General features: G+C 38.0%; 1 protein-coding gene across 8 annotated transcripts in view; it reads left to right on the top strand.

Annotated features, from left to right (window-relative positions):
• Positions 1-3451: 3451 nt before the first annotated feature.
• DENND1B (DENN domain containing 1B) overlaps positions 3452-19094 on the top strand; it is a 277082-nt gene continuing 261439 nt past the window's right edge. For 2 of the 8 annotated variants that reach the window (XM_007989064.3, XM_037985771.2), the window contains exons 1-2: positions 3456-3701; positions 6427-6491. In XM_007989064.3, the coding sequence (XP_007987255.3) occupies positions 3652-3701; positions 6427-6491 (115 nt within the window). In that variant the 5' untranslated portion in view covers positions 3456-3651. Of the gene's footprint in view, positions 3702-3732; positions 3819-3843; positions 4222-4286; positions 4638-6426; positions 6492-19094 lie in introns of those variants that run through there. The other 6 variants (XM_073011651.1, XM_037985770.2, XM_007989071.3 and 3 more) reach the window with 6 other exon arrangements.

The raw sequence follows: 19094 nt of genomic DNA on the forward strand, positions 1-19094 counted from the left end.
CAAAACTAAAGACAAAAAGGAAAAATCATAAATGCAGTCAGAGAGAAAAAACAGATGACATTTTAAGATTACTTTCAAAGTTCCAATTGTTACTAGGGAACTTAGAAGATAGTGTAATGATATTGATAATATGCAGAAAGAAATAATAGCAAACTTTGAATTCATCATTGAAAATATTTTTCAAGAATGAGGGATAAATAAATGCATTCCAACTCAAAAAAAAAAAAAAAAAAAAAGGAAAGAATTTTAGGCAGAAGGAAAGTGATCCTAGATGGAAGATCTAAGATGAAAATACAAAAGAAGAACAAAGTAAATAGTAAAGTTCTGAGTAAATCTAAACAAACATGGACTGTATAAAACAATATTCATAATGCATTTTTGGAGGGGATTTTAATTTTGAAGGGGGTTTTAGAGGTCCTTGTATTGTTTGAGAGAGGGTGGATATACTTGCGAACTCTGGCTTTAATCAGTTAAAATGTACCTATTAAAATTTCTAGGATAACTCCTAAATGAATAGAAACCGAGTAAATAACTTCCAAACTAGAAGAGGTGAGGCAGAAATGAAAGCATAAATAATAATCCTAAAGAATGCAAAAGTGAAAGAAAAAAACAGACCAGAAGAAACAAACGGGAAGTACAAAATTAGATGGCAGAAATAGATTTAAATTTATCAGCATTTCTCTCTCTCTCTCTCTCTCTCTCTCTCTTTTATTTTTTTTTTAAGACAGTGTCTCACTCTGTCAACCAGGCTGGAGTGCAGTGGCATGATCTTGGCTCACTGCAACCTCTGCCTCCCAGGTTCAAGTGATTTTGAAGCCTCAGCCTTCTTATTATCTGGGACTACAGGCTTGCACCTCCCGCCGTACCTAGCTAATTTTTGTATTTTTAGCAGAGACAGGGTTTCACCAAGTTGGCCTGGCTGGTCTTGAACTCCTAGTCTCAGCTAATCTACCCGCCTTAGCCTCCCAAAGTGATGGGATTACAGGCGTGAGCCACTGCGCCCAGCCTAAATTTGTTAACAGTTTTAATACATGCAAATTGTCTAAAAGTTTGATGTAAGAGCCAAAGATGATCAGACTAGATTAAAAATCAAGATTAAAAATTTTAGATAAATTTGAAACATGATGGTTTAGAAAGTTTGAATGTAAGGGGATAAAAAGAGATATCCTAACACCAGACAAATACTATTCAGAAGAAAGCTATTTAGAATCTAAGGCAAAAGTATGATTAGAGGTAAAGAAAGTAACAACATAATGATGAACGGTTGTATTTATTAGGTAGATATAGAAATTATAAATTGATGTGTCTATTATTACACCGCCCCAAACTGTGTAAGGTAGAACCTGAAAGAACTATAGGCTGAAATAGAAAAATCTACCATCATGTTAGGAAATTTAAACTCATCTCTCCCATTAACCGAATTATGTCAAGCAGATGCAAATTCAGTAGTAGAAGATGTTAACAACACAATCATCGTATTTGATCACGGACATATATTTAGAACACTGTACCCCAAAGCTGCAGAATATATATTCTTTACAAACCACATACAACATTTAAGTCTTGAAACACTTAAAAAATTAATAACTTATAGACCATGTTCTTCGACAACAATACAGACTATGTTCTTTGACTGGTATGGTCCTGAAAACTATTAGTATTAATTGTCGAGTAGGAAATAGCATTGCTGAAATATAATCTTGGGAAGATTTAAGACTAATTTGAAGGTTTGCCCTTTGTACACTTCTCTATCAGTCATATAGGAAGTTCTACATGAAATGAGTATTACTAAAGTTATACCATTGATTTCATTAAACCTATTACCAAGATAAGTGTACATTATTTGTTTTCTAATTTTTTTTAACACTTCATGCATGTAAACCATGTACACCTATGTTTCTATCCCTTTTACTTCGGTAATATCAGAACAGATAAATCTCTTCATTATGGTCAGCCTAAAAGTTGGCTTGAAAAGATCTGCTTTGGGATGTGAATGTGTAGTATTTCCCTTGATATACTTAACATAAATGGAATGAAGAACGATTTTATACTGTGCAAGGGTATGACTGTCATTTTAAAAAAATTCCCAACAGTGGATGAGGAAAACAATTGTATTATTATCTCCTCACACCAAATTAAAAAGTCCTCAACATGGTCACCCCAAGTAGGGTTCCTTTCTTTGGAACTAATTAATTATAACGAAAGGAGAAGTTTGAGAAATTCAGTAACACTTGAGGCAGAAGTGGCTTTTAGTTTACGAATTTTTTTTTCAAGGCTTTGGAGTATGGTCACTTATGCAGAAAAATCTTTATTTGGGAAAAGAAAACTTATGTAGTATAGTTTGCCTAATTGTGAAACTGAAATTCATAGAATAATTTCTCAAAAGATAATACAAATTTGTAGCACCTTTTTTTACTTGAACATCACACTGCTCATGTGATATACAAGTAATAATTCCCATTTTACAAATGTAGGAACCGAGAAACTGAAGTGTCTCACCCCAAGTCAAGCTATGACAACACTTTATGATAGACACTTTTTTTTTGGTTTCCCGGTTATGGCCCGTCCTCATTTTTGACTAATACACCCATGGCTATACACTGTTTCTCATTTTGTTGACCAAGTAGTGCCCAATTTTGGTAAGAAAGTTTAAGGTTGTATAACTGAGTGTAACTTCAGGTTCTCTGACTCTAAGTTTTTTAATTCTTGAGACTCCTTTTCTGACTTTTATGTCTCATGACTCACACTACATTCATACCACATTTGGTTTCCTCTCATCATCTTAACTTCTGCGTGAATAAAGTCTGAAGTAACCACCTTCTGGAAGAAACACTGTGGCTATGTGTCAAGGGTGGCAGTGTTAGCTGGGAGAAGGCCTTCCCCAGAAGATCTCTGTGTAAGAGCCTGGCCTTCCACAATCATTTGAATGTCCATCATAAGACTTTTTCTACCTTTCTCAGTAGATCCTAAATATGAGACAGCAGAGGAGGAAGACAGGCAATATGAGGTAGAAGTAAATAATCAGCATCAGATAGACCTGGTGTGAACTCCAGCTTTGCCATTACTCTCTGGTTTCTTCATCTGTAAAATGTCGATGAAAGTATCTATCACACACCTACGGCACGTACTGGGTGAGAGTGCACATAACCTGCTTCACATATGCTTTAGGGCTGTGTAAATCAGCCCCTCCCACGCTTATTCAGTGGTGCCCTCCCTGAACCCGCCTAAACTGCCAGTCTATGAGGCCTGCGACTATGTACATGTGTTCAAAAGTTAGTCCTTGGTTATTACTGCAGTTTGTGGTACAGGAATGTCTGCCTCCCACATGTGCAGGCAAGTGGGGCACTACCATTTGGCTACTTGACAGGGCTATTCAGCAGGTGCACATGTCTGAACATTCCTGAATCAGGAGGGGGTAGCTCTGGATTTCAGAGAGCTGTAAGCAGGCCACAGCTGGAGTGACGCAAGAGCCAGGGGCATCAATTTGAGCTCTGAATTTGCAGTATGAAATGAGAGGAACCCAAGTCTGTGTGTACGTGTGTGGGAAACACTGCAGGTCGAGGTACTTTTCCAGGTACTTAGCCCTTTGTGGGGTTGCAGCCCCGACGCCCTGGAATCTGGACTGGACCCAGAAAGGAAGCCGGTTGGTTCATGCTGAGGACACAGGGGGCACCTTGCCTTTCTGTCTCCGTGGCAAAGCGGTACGTGGGCCATACCGGCAGGCACTAGCGCTCCCCCTGCACCCTCTGGCCGCCCGGGCACGGGGACCTGGCCCCCGCCTCCTCCACAGTCTCCGACTTGCGAGCCGCACGGCCCAGGTGAAGCCGCCGGGCGCGTCCCCGCGCGCCCCTTCCCCCTCCCGGCGACTTCCTGATTTGCAGAAGGTGCAGGAGCCGCAGCGGGCGGCCCCGGTCGCAGGAACTGAAAGGCCTCAGCTTTGGTGGCGGCTACCGGCGGAGACGGGGGCGGCGGCGACGCCGCCGCTGCTGTCACAGAAAGGCTCTGGTGGGTGGGGTGGGAGGCGGGGAAGTGCCGGGGGCGCAGCCAACATGGGCCCGCCGCCGCCGCTGCTGCTGTGAGCAGCCTCCTTCCCGGTGGGGCCGCCGGCGTGGGCGGGGGCGGCGCGACCCTCGCGCGGCCGGGCTGCGGGCTTCCAGGCCAGCGCGCGGGGGCCGGACGGACAGCCCCACACCGACATGTAACCATGGACTGCAGGATCAAGTGAGTGGGGGGGCCCGGGCGCGTCGGGGGCGGGCGTCCCTCGGCGGCCCCTCCCAGGCCAGCTCGGCTCCTCAGCGCCTCCGCGCTCAACCGGCTGCCAGGGCGGCAGAGGTTGGCCGGGCGGACTGGGGGTGCCGTTCGGCCCCCAAGCCTCTGGCCGGCCGGCGGGACGGCGCTAGGCCGCAAAGCCTGCCCATCCTCCGTCGCCGGCCCCGCGGGGTTGGCGCGGCTCCTCTCTGAGTGGCCACTAGCGCCTTGTCGACGCCCGCCTTTCGGGGGACAGGGAGAGGCCGGGCGGCCTGTGACACCGCCGCTGAGGGGTTCTCGTGCTTCCCCTGAGTGTGTCAGATGTGACTCTCCTGGGGCTGCCTGTGTGCGTGTGGTGTCCGGGAGGGAGTCGGCGTTGAGGTTAAGAGGTTATTATTCCGAGTGCTCTCTTAGCATTAATATAACCGGTTTTTTCTTAAGTCTGTTAGTTTTGTCTTGGATGTTTTCTTGTGATTCTGCTTATAAAATTAGATTGGTCTCTGGTGTTTCTTTATGCAGGCACTGTAGATGCATGGTTCTTGCAGAACGGTATCCAATTAGGGAGTGTTTTTATGTGTGCGCTACAGTATTTATCAACGACTATTTTGCTTCAGGAGATTAGGGAAAAAGCAATTTTAATAACGGAGGTGATTATGTTTCTAGGTATCTTAGAGGCATGAGTTCTGTATTTTTCTTCTGAAACTTAACTTTGTAAAGAATTCCTTCTTACTTCGCTTACCCACCCTTTACTACCTCCTTCTCACAAAGTTTAAAATAATACCATGTATATTTGTGTTATTGTGAAAGGCCGTTTGAATTTCACAGCAGTAAAACTGAGTCAATATTTAACTTTTACACCTAAGAGAGATTCTAAAGAATATTAGGGAAAGAGGGAAATTATGTAATAGAATTATTTTCTTCAGTGTGTTTGACATCATAGTGGGCAGGATAAGAGAGTAAAAATAGTATGCTTCTTGACATTAATTGTTTTAAGAGGGAGGAAGTCATCTGAGCCCAGATTATTCCCATTGAAACATGTTAATAGTGGGAAGGCTGAGAAAATGTATATTTGCAAGTTAATTTATATGTCTTGTCACTTCCTATGTTTCCAGATTCATATCTTATAAGAAAACCTTTTAAAAAAAGAATTTTTTTTTTTTTTTTTTAAAGTCAGAGCTGGCATTCATTTCTTGAAGGAAGTACATATTAAATACAGCCAATGTACAAAGTCACTAAGGTCTTGTTAGCAGGAATAACTGAGATATTAACACATTGGCCGTTGTGGTACCAGACCTAATCTTTTACCTTATGATGGAACGAGAGATTTGAACAGCAATGTTATGAAGAAAAAGTGTTTCAGTAGATTTCAGTTCACTTTTTGAAATGGAACCAATGTTGCTTTGAGATTTTGCTAATATGGCAAGTTAGTAAAAAAGTCAATCACTTCTGAATTAAGCAAAGCAAACTTACGGTTTCTAGTGGGAAAATCTAACATGGAAGCAGATGGCTAGTTTCTCCAAAGATAATAGATAAAACGAAGACTTTTTATTTTGTTAACCTCAGAGTTACGGATAGTTTGCTACTTTAAATATGCTTAAGTACAGTAAATACATTTCAAGAAAAGTGTATGCAACGTATCACATTCATGGAGCATTATAAATGTTTTATGATGATCTAGAACTTGGCAGGTGGGACCATGTATTCATCGTTTACACTTACATTGCATGTCCTTTGGAGAGAACCTGAGAGCCTGTGTCAAACTCTGTTGGTAGCGTATAATGACACTTAAGGACACTCTGGCTTTTAAATTTGATCCAATAAGATAAAATCAATACTTTGCATTTTTGTAGCACTTAGTACTTATGAAGTACTTGCACATATGCTATTTGATTTATAATCCTCACTGTTATTCTGTGAAGTGGACAAGGCGCCTCATAGGTAAGGGAAAACAGTCTCAGAGGTTAAATGCTTTGCCCCAAGTTTCAGAATTCCTAAGTCTCAGCTCTTTTAAATTGCTCAATTGAGAAAACACTTGCATTGTTATTTCTACTATACTGTAGTAATATAGTCACATTAAATGTATTGAGTCAAAAATAAGATTAGTTTTAGAATTAAAATACAAATTTCGTAGAGATGTTCATTTGTCATAGGAAATTAATTTAAACTTTTTCCTTTTAGGGCAAATCCAGACAGAACCTTTGACTTGGTGTTGAAAGTGAAATGTCATGCCTCTGAAAATGAAGGTATGTGTCTTCTGTGTTCTGTTATTTGACAAGGTCTCTTTTTTTTGACAGGATCTCATTCTGTTCCTCAGGCTGTGTAGTGGCATGATCGGGGCTCACCACAATCTCTCCTTCCTGGGCTCAAGTGATCCTCCCACCTCAGCCTCCCGAGTAGCTGGAACTACCAATGCACACCACCATGCTCGGCTAATTTTTGTATATTTTTTGTGGAGACAGGATTTCACCATGTTACCCAGGCTAGTCTTGAATTCCTGGGCTCAAGTGATCCACCCACCTTGCCCTCCCAAAGTGTGGGATTACAGGTGTGAGCCACTGTGCCCGGCCTGTTCTGTTAATTCTTAAAATAATTGATTGAATCTCTCAAAGCAAGTGTTAATATTGTGGGCTGCTGGAACATGATACTAATAGGAAAATAATACTACTAAATGTGTATCCTGCATTGAGTGTCTCAAGTTGCTGGTAATAAAATAGATGTCAAGTCTTTGTCCTGGGATTGTAAAAATCATGAATGTTATCTGTGCAGCTTGAATTTCAGGTGTCTGTTAGGCCCATATAACTTACAACTCAACTTCACCATTCATTGATAAAGTTATCATTAGTTTTGGTGAAAGGGCGTGTCTTTTCATTTTCTTTCATTTATGTTTGGAAATTTAGTGTGTTTTTTTAAACGTTAGTGCACTTTCTCCTGCTAGTACCAATGGAAGCTACACTGCTTCCCTTCTGATGTTTTCAGAATGCAGAATGCAGACTGAGTAGCCCCTTCTGCTGGATTTACTCCAATAGCACAGCACTTTTGGAGGGAGGTAAACGATACTGTGAAATTACTTGGAAGGGTTTCAGCTGTCAGTTCTGTACAACTTCCTGAAAAGATGAGAGCATAGTAGTTTAATGTCATGATTTTCATCATTTCCCTCCACTTTTGCCATTTTGTATATTGTGCTTGTGTGTGGTAGGGGGCACGGTTAGCAGACAAGAATAAGGAATATCTTTTCTTACCTATTTTCTTTCAATGTGTTCTTGCATGCTATGTCTTTCTAGATACTTACAGTATATGTCTTTACTTGCTGTGTGCTTAGACCCTGGATAGCATGATGATTAAGCATAGGGGTTTTATGGAGACTGGTTGGCCATCCTAAAGCCTTGGAGGAAAGTCTGCTGACACTTTTAGCTTCAGAAACTATCCAGCAATTACATACTCAAGTAATTTGGAGGTGCACACCTTAAAATAGAGAAGCCCAACCCAGTTGTGGTGAAATGGGCATGGCTAATTTTAGTATGAAGTCACACATTGTTGGCTCCGCCAGCCCTACTACTGTACTCCTGGTCTGTTTGAACTGCAGCTGTGGTCAGGTTTGTCCATTGGCAAGGAGTGATCCTAGGTTGTAGGGAGCCTTTTCTGGTTGATGAAGTTATCTTTTATTGTCCTGTATGTAGTAAAGTTTATCCATTTGCATTATTTTGAGGCCCAACCAGATTCTCTTTAAAGAATGGATATATTAGGTAGAATGGATACTCAAATGGATACATTATATTTTCAGCTCCATTTAATTCTGTTCTATAGTGTGTTTATGGTATGAGTTAATCTAAAAAATACCTACCACAACATTACTGAAGGTGTGTGAAGTAATGCTCATCTGATACTGTTTGTAAAGGCGTGGCACAGTGACTCACACCTGTAATCCCAGTACTTTTGGAGACCGAGGTGGACAGATCCTTTGAGGCCAGGAGTTCGAGACCAGCCTGACCAATATGGTGAAACCCCATCTCTACTAAAAATACAAAAATTATGCAGGCATGGTGGCCCATGCCTGTAATCCCAGCTACTGGGGAGGCTGAGGCACGAGAATCACTTGAACCGGGGATGTGGAGGTTGCAGTGAGCCGAGATAGCACCACCATACTCCAGCCTGAGTGACCAAGTGAGACTCTGTCTTTAAAAAAAAAAAAAAGTGTATATGTATATATATATACACACATGTACATATGTGTATATATATGTATACATATACATATATATATCTCACACAACAAGCTAATTTCATTTGGAAAATATGGATTTTCTAATTTTAAATGTGTTTTAAAGTGATCTTGTTAAAAGATCAATTTGCCTTATATAACAGCCAGTCTATGCATGCGTCAGAGAGATTGTAACCTTTTTATAAAGACTTTTGAGTGGTTTACTCCCTTCTTCCTCTTTTCCTCTTTTCCACTTTTCATGAACTAGTTATTCCAGTTTGTATCTTCTGCTTCTGCCCTGCTTTAATATTATACCTTGTCTTTTTGCTGTTGTTATTTAAATCACTATTTTTTAGAAACATCTTCATTTGTATTTTAACAGTTTATATCTAGCCTGGTAAAGTTGTAAATATGATAAATGGTTAAATAATGTTGGCTTCTCTGTAGGCTGCAAATAATCCATTCTATATGGTTAATTGGCAGAAAATTCTAAAGATATTTAAAAAGACTAAACTCAGACCTGTTAAGAAGCAGTAACCTTTCTTTTATTATGACTTAAATAGTATGAACATGGCTAATATTTTAAGATCTAACAAGTAATAACTATCATCAATAACTATAATAAATAATAAATGATAAAATAGTAACTATAAATAATAAAATCAATAACTATAAGAGGGCTATGAAAATAAATTTTTTTTGCCAAATTGAGAGATTGATGTTTCTGTAATATTTTATCAATGTTCTACTTTATAGCTAAATCTTAAATAGAAAAATATATGAAAATTATTTTAAAAGTTATTGGAATCCTCCTATTTAACTGTTAGTACCTATTTGTTTTAATGAGGCTCTGATATGTGCTTGTTTAAGGTATGATAAATTTTTCTTTGCTAACATTAAATGAGCATGGGTGAAATTCTTAAATAGTAATAGACTTGGAAAACAAAATGCATTAATTAGGTTGCTTTGGAGTACAAACATAAGGTTGGTTTAAATAATAGAAAAACTAGAGAAACTTGATATAGTTCATACAAGAAGTCATCAAACATCCAGGTGCTTTCTGCTTCTCATTTCTGCCACTCACAGTAATGGTGTCATTGGAGGGCTTAGATTCCTTGTGGTTATAAGACTGTCAGTGGAAGTTGGAACTCTGCTTTTTTGTTTGTGACTTGGGGGGTGACAGATACTGGCTTTAAATTTCTCTATTTAGAGTCAGAAAGTTTCTTTTTCCAAATCCCCTAGAAAGCCTTTCCTTAGATCCTGGTAGCCTAAGTTGGCATGGGCCTGACAATTCCTGAAATTATCACTGGTGGGGTAGAGGTAGAGGGGTGGGTGGCAAGACTATCGTGATTGATTTATTTAAATTGGCAATGAATAGATGTTGAGAAATCAATTAAAATGCCTTTGTAGCACAGCAACATGGCACAAGTATACATATGTAACAAACCTGCACGTTATGCACATGTACCCTAGAATTTAAAGTATAATAATAATAAAAAAAAAAGAAAAAAAAAACTCTCAGAATATTTATTTTTTGATGACTGATCAAATAGAAAATATATTTAGAGTAAATTTGGTTTATACTAAGATTGGTGATACTATGTTAAGGTATTTGGCATGCTTCTCTTGTTCATTTTTAATGGATAAGTCTAAATGCTTTCCTTTGTCCTGAATAACTTAGATAAGTATCTTCAGAGACATGTTGTTAATTAAATGTTAGTTAACAGTGTGAAATGACATTAGCTTTTAAAACATAACTTGATAAAATTCTTCTGGTAAGATTGTGATGTTTATCTGATCTACTGCTATTTGTACTTGTTTCAGAGGCATAATGTTGATTTTTTTTTTTTTTTTTTTGGAGAACAACACATTTCAGAACATTCTGGAAAATAGCTTGTTAGTTTCATATGGAGCACTCTACAAATCTAAAACAATGCCATGAGAGGGGTTGGTAGTATTTCCCCATAGTGTCCCCTACGTGTTAGTAGAATTTGTTCTGGTCGTGTCTGACAGACTGGTTGTGGCATTTTTTTTTTTTTTTTTTTTTAAAGTGTAGAACAACTACACCTGGCAGAACAACCTCCCAGTAACTTCTGCTCCAGCTGTCCAAGAGTGAAGTGCCAAAATTGAGATCTTAATGCTCTTCCTGGTAGATCTCCAAGATAATTGCTAGTGTTCTTCTTTTTGTTGTCTGTCTTCCTTCCAGCAGGAAGGGAAGTACAGCCAGCAGTGATGGCCTCTCCTCAATTCTGTTAACAGAAGTCATTGTTACCATACTGTCCCTACCTTCCCCAAAGTGACTTAATCTTCAGGGAAATGAAAAGTAACTTTTCCTCAATAAAAGATTGGGGATGCCTCTAAGCATTTCTCTTCTGGGAAGTGGCCTTGGTACTCTAGCTTTCTCTTTTTTTATTTTGTTGATGGTTTATTCCAGGTAGTAATAGGAGCAGTAGTAGGGAGAGGAGGAGGAGGAGGAGGAGGAGGAGGAAAAGGAGGAGGAGGAGAAAAGGAGGAGGAGGAGGAAAAGGAGGAGGAGGAGGAAAAGGAGGAGGAGGAGCAGCAGCTGCAGCAGCTAGTATGTCGTATTTATTCTGTGCTGGGCACAATTCTGGGTATTTTTCATGTACTAACTATTTAAGCCTCACAAAAATCTTACGATATAGGAAGTGCTTGTTACCATTTGGCACATGAAGAAACTGAATGAAGAACAGAGAAATGATGAAACTTGCCCAGGGTAGTCTGTCCAGAGTCTGTATTTTAACTACTGCTCTGTTGCCTCCCATTGCATAGTGACTTCATGTGTATAGGTGGTTTTATCATGTGAGGAAATATTTGAGTATAAGCTGTATGTGGTACAAGTAATTTTTTCCAAATGGAAATACAGTGTGTTCCCTAAAATTAATGAATCCAATGTAATCCCACCTAAAACAATTATTGAGTTTTTTCTTTGTGGTTGCAGACCCTAACTCATCCCATTTCCCTCCCTATCACTTTTCATTTTTAGGATTTGCATCTTCATATTTAGTGAATCTTTGATCTAATAGTTCTGGCTATTTAATAGTAGTTTTAAAACATCTTTAGCAAGTCTTGTTTTCTTTATTCCTTTCTTTTTACCTAGAACAGTTTCTCTTAGGAACAAATTCTTCTTTGCTACCAGTTTTCTACTTTGATTTGCCTATCCAACCCAGTATCGAATTACCAATTTTTCTTATCTGCAACTTATGTTAACAGTTTAACTGCCTTTCGCTTTTTTGTTAAATTAGAACCTTAAGCCAAAGAATTCTTAATGTCCTCCATGCCCTGCACAAGAAAGGTATTTCTAAACTTACTTTTTTGCGTTTGATAACTTTTCGTCTATAGTGATACTCTCTACACTAGACTATACAACATTTTGCTTCTGTTTGGTATTTTAGCACTTATTGTGTTCTTATAGATATGTTTAATGTGGTCGTTTAGAGACATATTGATATGTCTAAATGTATGTTTGCCCTGCTTGAGGTAAGTTCTTCATGAACCACAACTTATTAATTTGTATTCTTAAGAAAAAACTTAACATATCTGACATGTTGAATGAATATTTATGGAATGAATAAAAGAAACTGGGGCTGGGTGCAGTGGCTCACACCTGTAATTCCAGCACTTTGGGAGGCGGAGGCGGGTAGATCATTTGAGGTCAGAAGTTTGAGACCAGCCTGGCCAACATGGTGAATCCCTGTCTCTACTAAAAATACAAAAATTAACGGGTGTGGTATCAAGCGGCTATAGTCCCAACTGCTTGAGAGGCTGAAGCAGGAGAATCGCTTGAGCCCAGGAGGTGGAGAGAGATTGCAGTGAGCTGAGATTGTACCACTGCATTCCAGTCTAGGCAACAGAGGGAGACTGTCTCTAAAAAATAAAAAATAAAAGTAAATTGGACCTAACTTAATGCTTGGCCATTGAATAAATGAATGTTGATTAAATTAATCCCCAGAGAACTGCTGTAGGAGTGATTTTAAGTGTGTGCTGATGTGACAGTACAGGGGTATTAGAAACAGAAGTCCATATATGTCTTGGAATGGGCTATTTTGGAATACCCCATCCTCAAGCTCTTTTCATTCAGTGCTTATTATGTCTCCTTTCCTCTCCTCATACCAAAAGATTTATAAGAACAGTTGCTATATATAATGTTTGTGAATTTATCTTAAAACCCATCTATAACCTTTCATACCTACTAAAACCCAACAAAACTCTAACATTTAGAACCTTGATGAATCATACAGATAATAAAGTAGTTTAGGAGGTATTGCATTATTGTCCAACATGGAAAAAGTCTGAGTAAAATGTAGTTACCATGATAGTTGTTTTTGCTGTAACTTTGTGTTCATTTAAGAACTCTCTCAATTCAGATGCACTAGGATAAATTAGAGTAATCCAAACTATATAAGCTAAATTGTTGAAGAAAATGAAACTGTGACCAGGCATGGTGGCTGATATCTGTAACCCCAGCACTTTGGGAGGAAGAGGTGGGAGAATCCCTTGGGATCGGAAGATGAAAACCAGGCTGGGCAACATAGCGAGTCCCCCATCTCTATTAAAAAAAAATAAAATGAAACTGTTGTATTCTTTTATACTGCTAGCCAGGAACAAAATGTAATGTGATTCTTCAGAACCATGTCCTTGGGTTATGCCCTTCTTGATTTATATAGAAAATAGTTGAGAATATATGTACTTTTATATATGGCTTGGGGCATTACATCCTCCTTCACATAGCTGCCTGCAAGTGTAAAAAGCAAATCAGATTTCACTGTTCAATATTTGTTGATTATTGCTTTCATAGGTGTGTTGCAAAGTTTACATTTTAATGGTTTGGTTATCACCTTCTCATTAGGTAGTTCCATTTGTTTACAGGTTCTTTATTTTTGCCACTTTAATCTAAGGTGACCTCTTGGTTTTTGATGTTCGTGATTTCCACTGTTAAATGTGAGAGGCTGCTTGGCCTCTCCTGCGGATTTCACAGTGGTATGCTTTTTTTTTTTTTTTTTTTTTTTTTTTTTTTTGAGACGGAGTCTCGCTCTGTCGCCCTGGCTGGAGTGCAGTGGCCGCGATCTCGGCTCACTGCAAGCTCCGCCTCCCGGGTTCACGCCATTCTCCTGCCTCAGCCTCCTGAGTAGCTGGACTACAGGCGCCCGCCACCTCGCCTGGCTAGTTTTTTGTATTTTTAGTAGAGACGGGGTTTCACCGTGGTCTCGATCTCCTGACCTTGTGATCCGCCTGCCTCGGCCTCCCAAAGTGCTGGGATTACAGGCGTGAGCCACCGCGCCCGGCAGTGGTATGCTTTAAGACTGTTGTTTGGTCACTGCTGTGTTGCCACAGTGCGAGTTTGTTCAGGTTTTTTCTTATAACTGTTTTCTTGACTTTCAAGGTGATATGTTCCTGATGTGCTTTTGATAATATTCTCTCATTTTCAGATTTTTCTTAAGCTCAGATAATATATTCTTTTTCTCTAAATTTTCATGTTTTATTTGCAAGTTAGAGGATAATAATTTACTGTGTACAGTGTACATTTTAAAGTGTTCATATAATACTAGCAATAGACATGTTTAGAGTGCTTTACGCAGATGGCCATGGTATTTTAGGTAACAATGAGAATATCACATTTGAGCTCTTTGATTTTTAATCATTTCCAAAATAATCTTTCTTCCCTGGAAATAAGCTTAATGTTTAACATTGAAAAACTTTTCCCACTTTCAAACTCTTGATTTATTTCAAGTAGTAATTTAATTTTATCTATAGAAGGTAATGTCTTGGTTCACGTTTCTGTGATAGGTCAGTCATTGGCCTTGTGGGGGAACTTGCTAAAAGGTGGTCCTGACTTGACCTTTTAGAAGTATTTATTTAGGAGATTGTGGTACTAATTCTTATGACGTTGAGTAAGAGAAAAGTAGAGTAACAGAACTTGAGTTTCCTTAAAGAGCACTTAGTGTAATCCCATGGAGTGTGGGGGGAATTGCTTTGATGCCTTTTACAATTCCTGGATCCCCTCTGCTGTCACCTTGTAGGTGTCATTATCATCATGCTGCCTGGTGACTAAAAATTCTCACAATGAGCATTATATAGGCCTGCTCCACTAAGGTTACCCCTCTTCTCTTCTCACCACTTTTCAACAATTTCTTTTAAGTACATTGGTGTTACTTGAAGTATGTATCTGATTAATTAACAGTGAGGTGTGAACAACTGATAGACAGCCTTCAGGGAAACATTTATTTTTATTTTTTATTATGTATTTTTAAGGGAACATTTTGTTTTTAAAGAAAACTTTGTAAACTCAAATCAGTTAAAGAGAAGCAATGTTTTAATGGAAAGATGTGTTGACTAAGGGTCAAATGTACCTGTAACTGCCAAATTCTGGTTTCATTTTACTATTTTTCCACCATATGTATTGATACTCTTGTAATTGTGATTAACAACTTTAGTAAGTCTATATTTAGTCAGAGTATTAATTCAGTGAACTTCATAAAGACTTGTTTTTGTTGCTTAAAGTGCCTAGTTAATGAACTAAAGCTATAATGTCATGGTTTCAGAACCTTATTTTTCAATTTATTTTCTCTGATTAGGCTTTCAGTTAGATGTTCTACATAAAGAGTAATAGAAACTATTTATTTGGCATTTATAATATGTCACAAAATGTGCCAAGAGCCTACATCTTCCATTTATCTTCACTTCAACTATAAAATTTACAGACTGTTATTCTTTTCAAAACATAAGAAAATTGAGGCTCAGAAAGGTTCAGCAAATTGCCCAAAGCACACAAACTTAAGAGGTAAGACTAGGATTTGAACTTGTCTCTGGTACTAGAGCCTGAGCTCCTAACAATTATGCTGTGCTACCTTTAGAACAGTCATGTTTTTCTAATAGCAGTGAAATCTTCTGCAGCAACTTTAAAAAGCCACTCATTTTAGCAAATCCCTGATTCTAGGCTTGATCAGAATTGTTGTGATATTCTTAACAGACATCAGAAGAAGAGCTTAAACACCATAGGAAGTATTCAGCCCTCTCATTCCTTCAGTGAGTGTTTCTGAGTGCCAATGGTGTGTCATGCACAGATTAAATGCAATTAAGATGGCATTCTTGAAGGGGAAGTGTCAATTTCAAGTCAATAATTATAAGAGTAGTAAAGGCTGTGGTAGAGGTTGTATAGTGCATATAGCACTGAAGTATGAAGAAGGCACCTAACTCAGCTCATTGCTTAGGGAACAGTAGAGAAGTGGGGAGATTAGTTGTGAGGTAATAGAGGGAGAGACAATTGGGTGTCAGGTGGTTATCTTTTTCTAAAGTTAATTGGAGTTTTAGTTCATATTCTAAATCTTGTGTGAATAATTAAGAGTAATTTGCTTTTGGTATAAATAGTTGCATCTGATGAAGAAGATAAAGAATCTCTCTGCGACAGTGTAACTTGCCTTGGCAGGGGATTGTTGCGTTTAATTTTGTTTACTCAGAGCCTAAAACAGTGTCTGACCTGTAATATGTGCTCAGTGAATATTTGTTGAATTGTTAAACTGATAAAGGTACTCAGATGGATTTTAAAGAAAAGGAATGGAAATTGTGTAGGGTATTATGGGTTTAATAATTGTTGCTAAATTCCTTTCTTTTTTAAAAAAGTATAATTATAGTATTAAACAGGTAAGATTTGTTAAAGTGAAGCTTCAGTAATTAAAAAAAAAATGTAAAAAGAAGTGACAAAATTATAACTCACTGCAGCCTGGAACTGGGCTCAAGGGATCCTCCGCCTCAGTCTTCTGAGTAGCCAGTACTACAGGCATATGTCACCATGTCTGGCTAATTTTTACATTTTTTGTACAGATGGGTTCTCATTCTGTTGTGGAGTCTGGTCTTGAGCTCCTAACCTCAAGTAATCCTCCTGCCTTGGCCTCCCAAAGCCCTGGATTACAGGTGTGAGCTACTGCCAAGCTGGTAGATGTCCTTACAAGGTGGTGATTTTATCTTTTTTCCAGAAGAGGGATGGCTGGGTCTTATAATAGTTCAGCAGAAGAATGGATGAAGAAAATGTAGTGTGTATACATATGTGCAATGGAATATTATTCAGCCTTAAAAAGGGGGAGATAATGCTGTCTGCTATAACATAGATGGGCCTGGAGTACATTATGCTAAATGAAACACATCAGACCCAGGAAGAACAATGTTGCATGATCTCACTTATATGTAGAATGTATATTTTTAAATACTCAGATACACAGAGATAGAGAATGAAACGGTGGTTACCATGGTTAGGGGCAGAGGAAATGAGGCAAGGTAGGTCAAAGGATACAAAATAGCAGATATATAGGATGGACAAGTCTAGAGATCCAATGTGCAATATGAAGACCAAAGTTAATAAAATTGTATTGTATTAGGGATTTTTATTAAATAAATGGATTTTAGCTGCTCCTGTCACAAAGAGATAAGTATGTGAGATGATAGATGCGTTAATTGACTTCACTATAGCAACCATTTTACTACCTATATGTATTTCATCATGTTGGGCACCTCAAATAAACACGATACAATTTTATTTAAAAAGCATGGTGGCGGGCGCCTGTAGTCTCAGTTACTCAGGAGGCTGAGGCTGGAGAATGGCGTGAACCCGGGAGGCAGAGCTTGCAGTGAGCCGAGGTCACGCCACTGCACTCCTGCCTGGGCGACAGAGCGAGACTCTGTCTCAAAAAAAAAAAAAAAAAAAAAAAAAAAGTTGCTGACTAATAAGCCTTTTGGAATCTGTCTCATGGAAGTTATAGTCTATCTTGTGCTCGGTCTTTATTGTCCTGATTTATGTTGTTTACTGGATTTCAGGCTTTTAAGGACAAGTACCTCTTTGAATCTTTTGCAGATTTGGGGATTACTTGAATGGTGTTCAATGATTACTTGCTAAGTTATATTGTTATTAAAGTGAAATTAATAAAAGATGGTTCTGATTATCAATACTTATTGAAGGTTTCTTAAATCTTAAAAAATTTTGAACATAAAGGACTTTGAAAGCTTGCAGATTTTTGTCATCACAAGCAATGGGCACTTTATTTTAAAAAAACCTTTTTTTTTTTTTTTTTTTTTTTTTTTTTAAATAGAGCTGTTGAAAAACCACAAACTGTAACTTTGTAGGCAGAACTGGTAAAGATCAAGATAGAACCTTTTCCTTTTTCAGTTCCTTCTTAATTATCACTTGAATCTGAAGAAAAGCACACAACAACCAGTTTAGTTCATCTGATAGCCTTCTGCGGATATATATGATTCTAGAAATTACTCATTAAATAATTTTATCTTGGTTTGATAGCAGAAATGCACCAGCATGAGGGTGTGTTTAGTATTCAAATTTACTATTAACTAGAATTAAGCAGTCCTTTAAAATTTTATCACCTGGGTAGTTATAAAAACTGAGATGACTTTTATTTTCTTAAGATTATCATCAAATTAATTATAACTTATTTGAAATTAACTTATATGTTTATACAGAAAACATGGTTCAAATGAAACCCAAATAAGTTCAAATGTGTTTTAATACATGGGAACATCATATGTCCTCAAGGTCTATGCATTAAAATTATAGGTGCTCTTAAACTTGGATGGGAGTGGTTCAGAAAGGATTCTTTTTTTCCTTCAAGATTCCAGGGTATTTTAGATATGGTATTTGAAAGAGGAAGTAATATAATATTTAGAAAATATTTTTGAAGGTCTTCATCATTTTTACTCATATATAAATTAAAAGAGCAATTTCTATTTAATAATTATAAGCAGCTAATGAAGTTAATTTTTTTGGTTTTTAGAAAATGTCTTTAAAAATTTTTTTGTTCTTATTACTTCAAGACTTGAGAACTGAGTTTTTGAGTCTTAGTTTTACTATGAAATGTGTGATTTTGTTGATGAATACCTACAGAATAATCACTGACAATAAGGAGCAGCACAATTTCATCAAGATTATGTGTTGGTTCTGTTCACTATGTACAGGTTTAGACATGTTAGAGAAGAAATAATAAGCTGAGAACTGTTATGTACGAAAATACTAGCTTCCAACTTTTAATGATTACAGTAGTGTTTGTTAGGGACATTGAATATATACCCTAAACAGTGGACATATTGAAATGGAATGCTAGTTGAAAGACAACATTTTAATTTGTAAATATTTGCCTCATTTTAGCTTAATAGTTGAAGACACAAATGAATCCACAGTCTAATGTTTAACGTATGTCATTGTTCTAAATTTTGCCTTTGATAGAGCTGATGTAGCTGTTTAAAATTCATTATAAAACCTATTACGAAACCCATTGACTAATAATTTACTCTTCTTGGGGATTATAAAGTCTTTTGGTAATTTTTTTTTTTTTTTTTTTTTTTGAGACAAGGTACACTCTGTTGCTCAGGCTGAAGTGCAGTGGCATGATCTTGGCTCACTGCAGCTTCCACTTCTTGGGCTCACCGTGATCTTCCCACCTCAGCCTCCCAAGTAGCTGGGATTACAGGTACACGCCACCATGCCTAGCTAATTTTTGTAGAGATGGGGTTTTGCTCTTTTGCCCAGACTGGTGTTGAACTCCTGAACTCAAGTGGCCTGCCTATCTTAGCTTCCCAAAGTGCTGGGATTACAGGTGTGAGCCACTATGCCTGGCTGGTAATTTTTTGA

This window comes from Chlorocebus sabaeus, chromosome 25 (genome assembly GCF_047675955.1).
Source record: "Chlorocebus sabaeus isolate Y175 chromosome 25, mChlSab1.0.hap1, whole genome shotgun sequence".
Taxonomy (NCBI): Eukaryota; Metazoa; Chordata; class Mammalia; order Primates; family Cercopithecidae; genus Chlorocebus; species Chlorocebus sabaeus.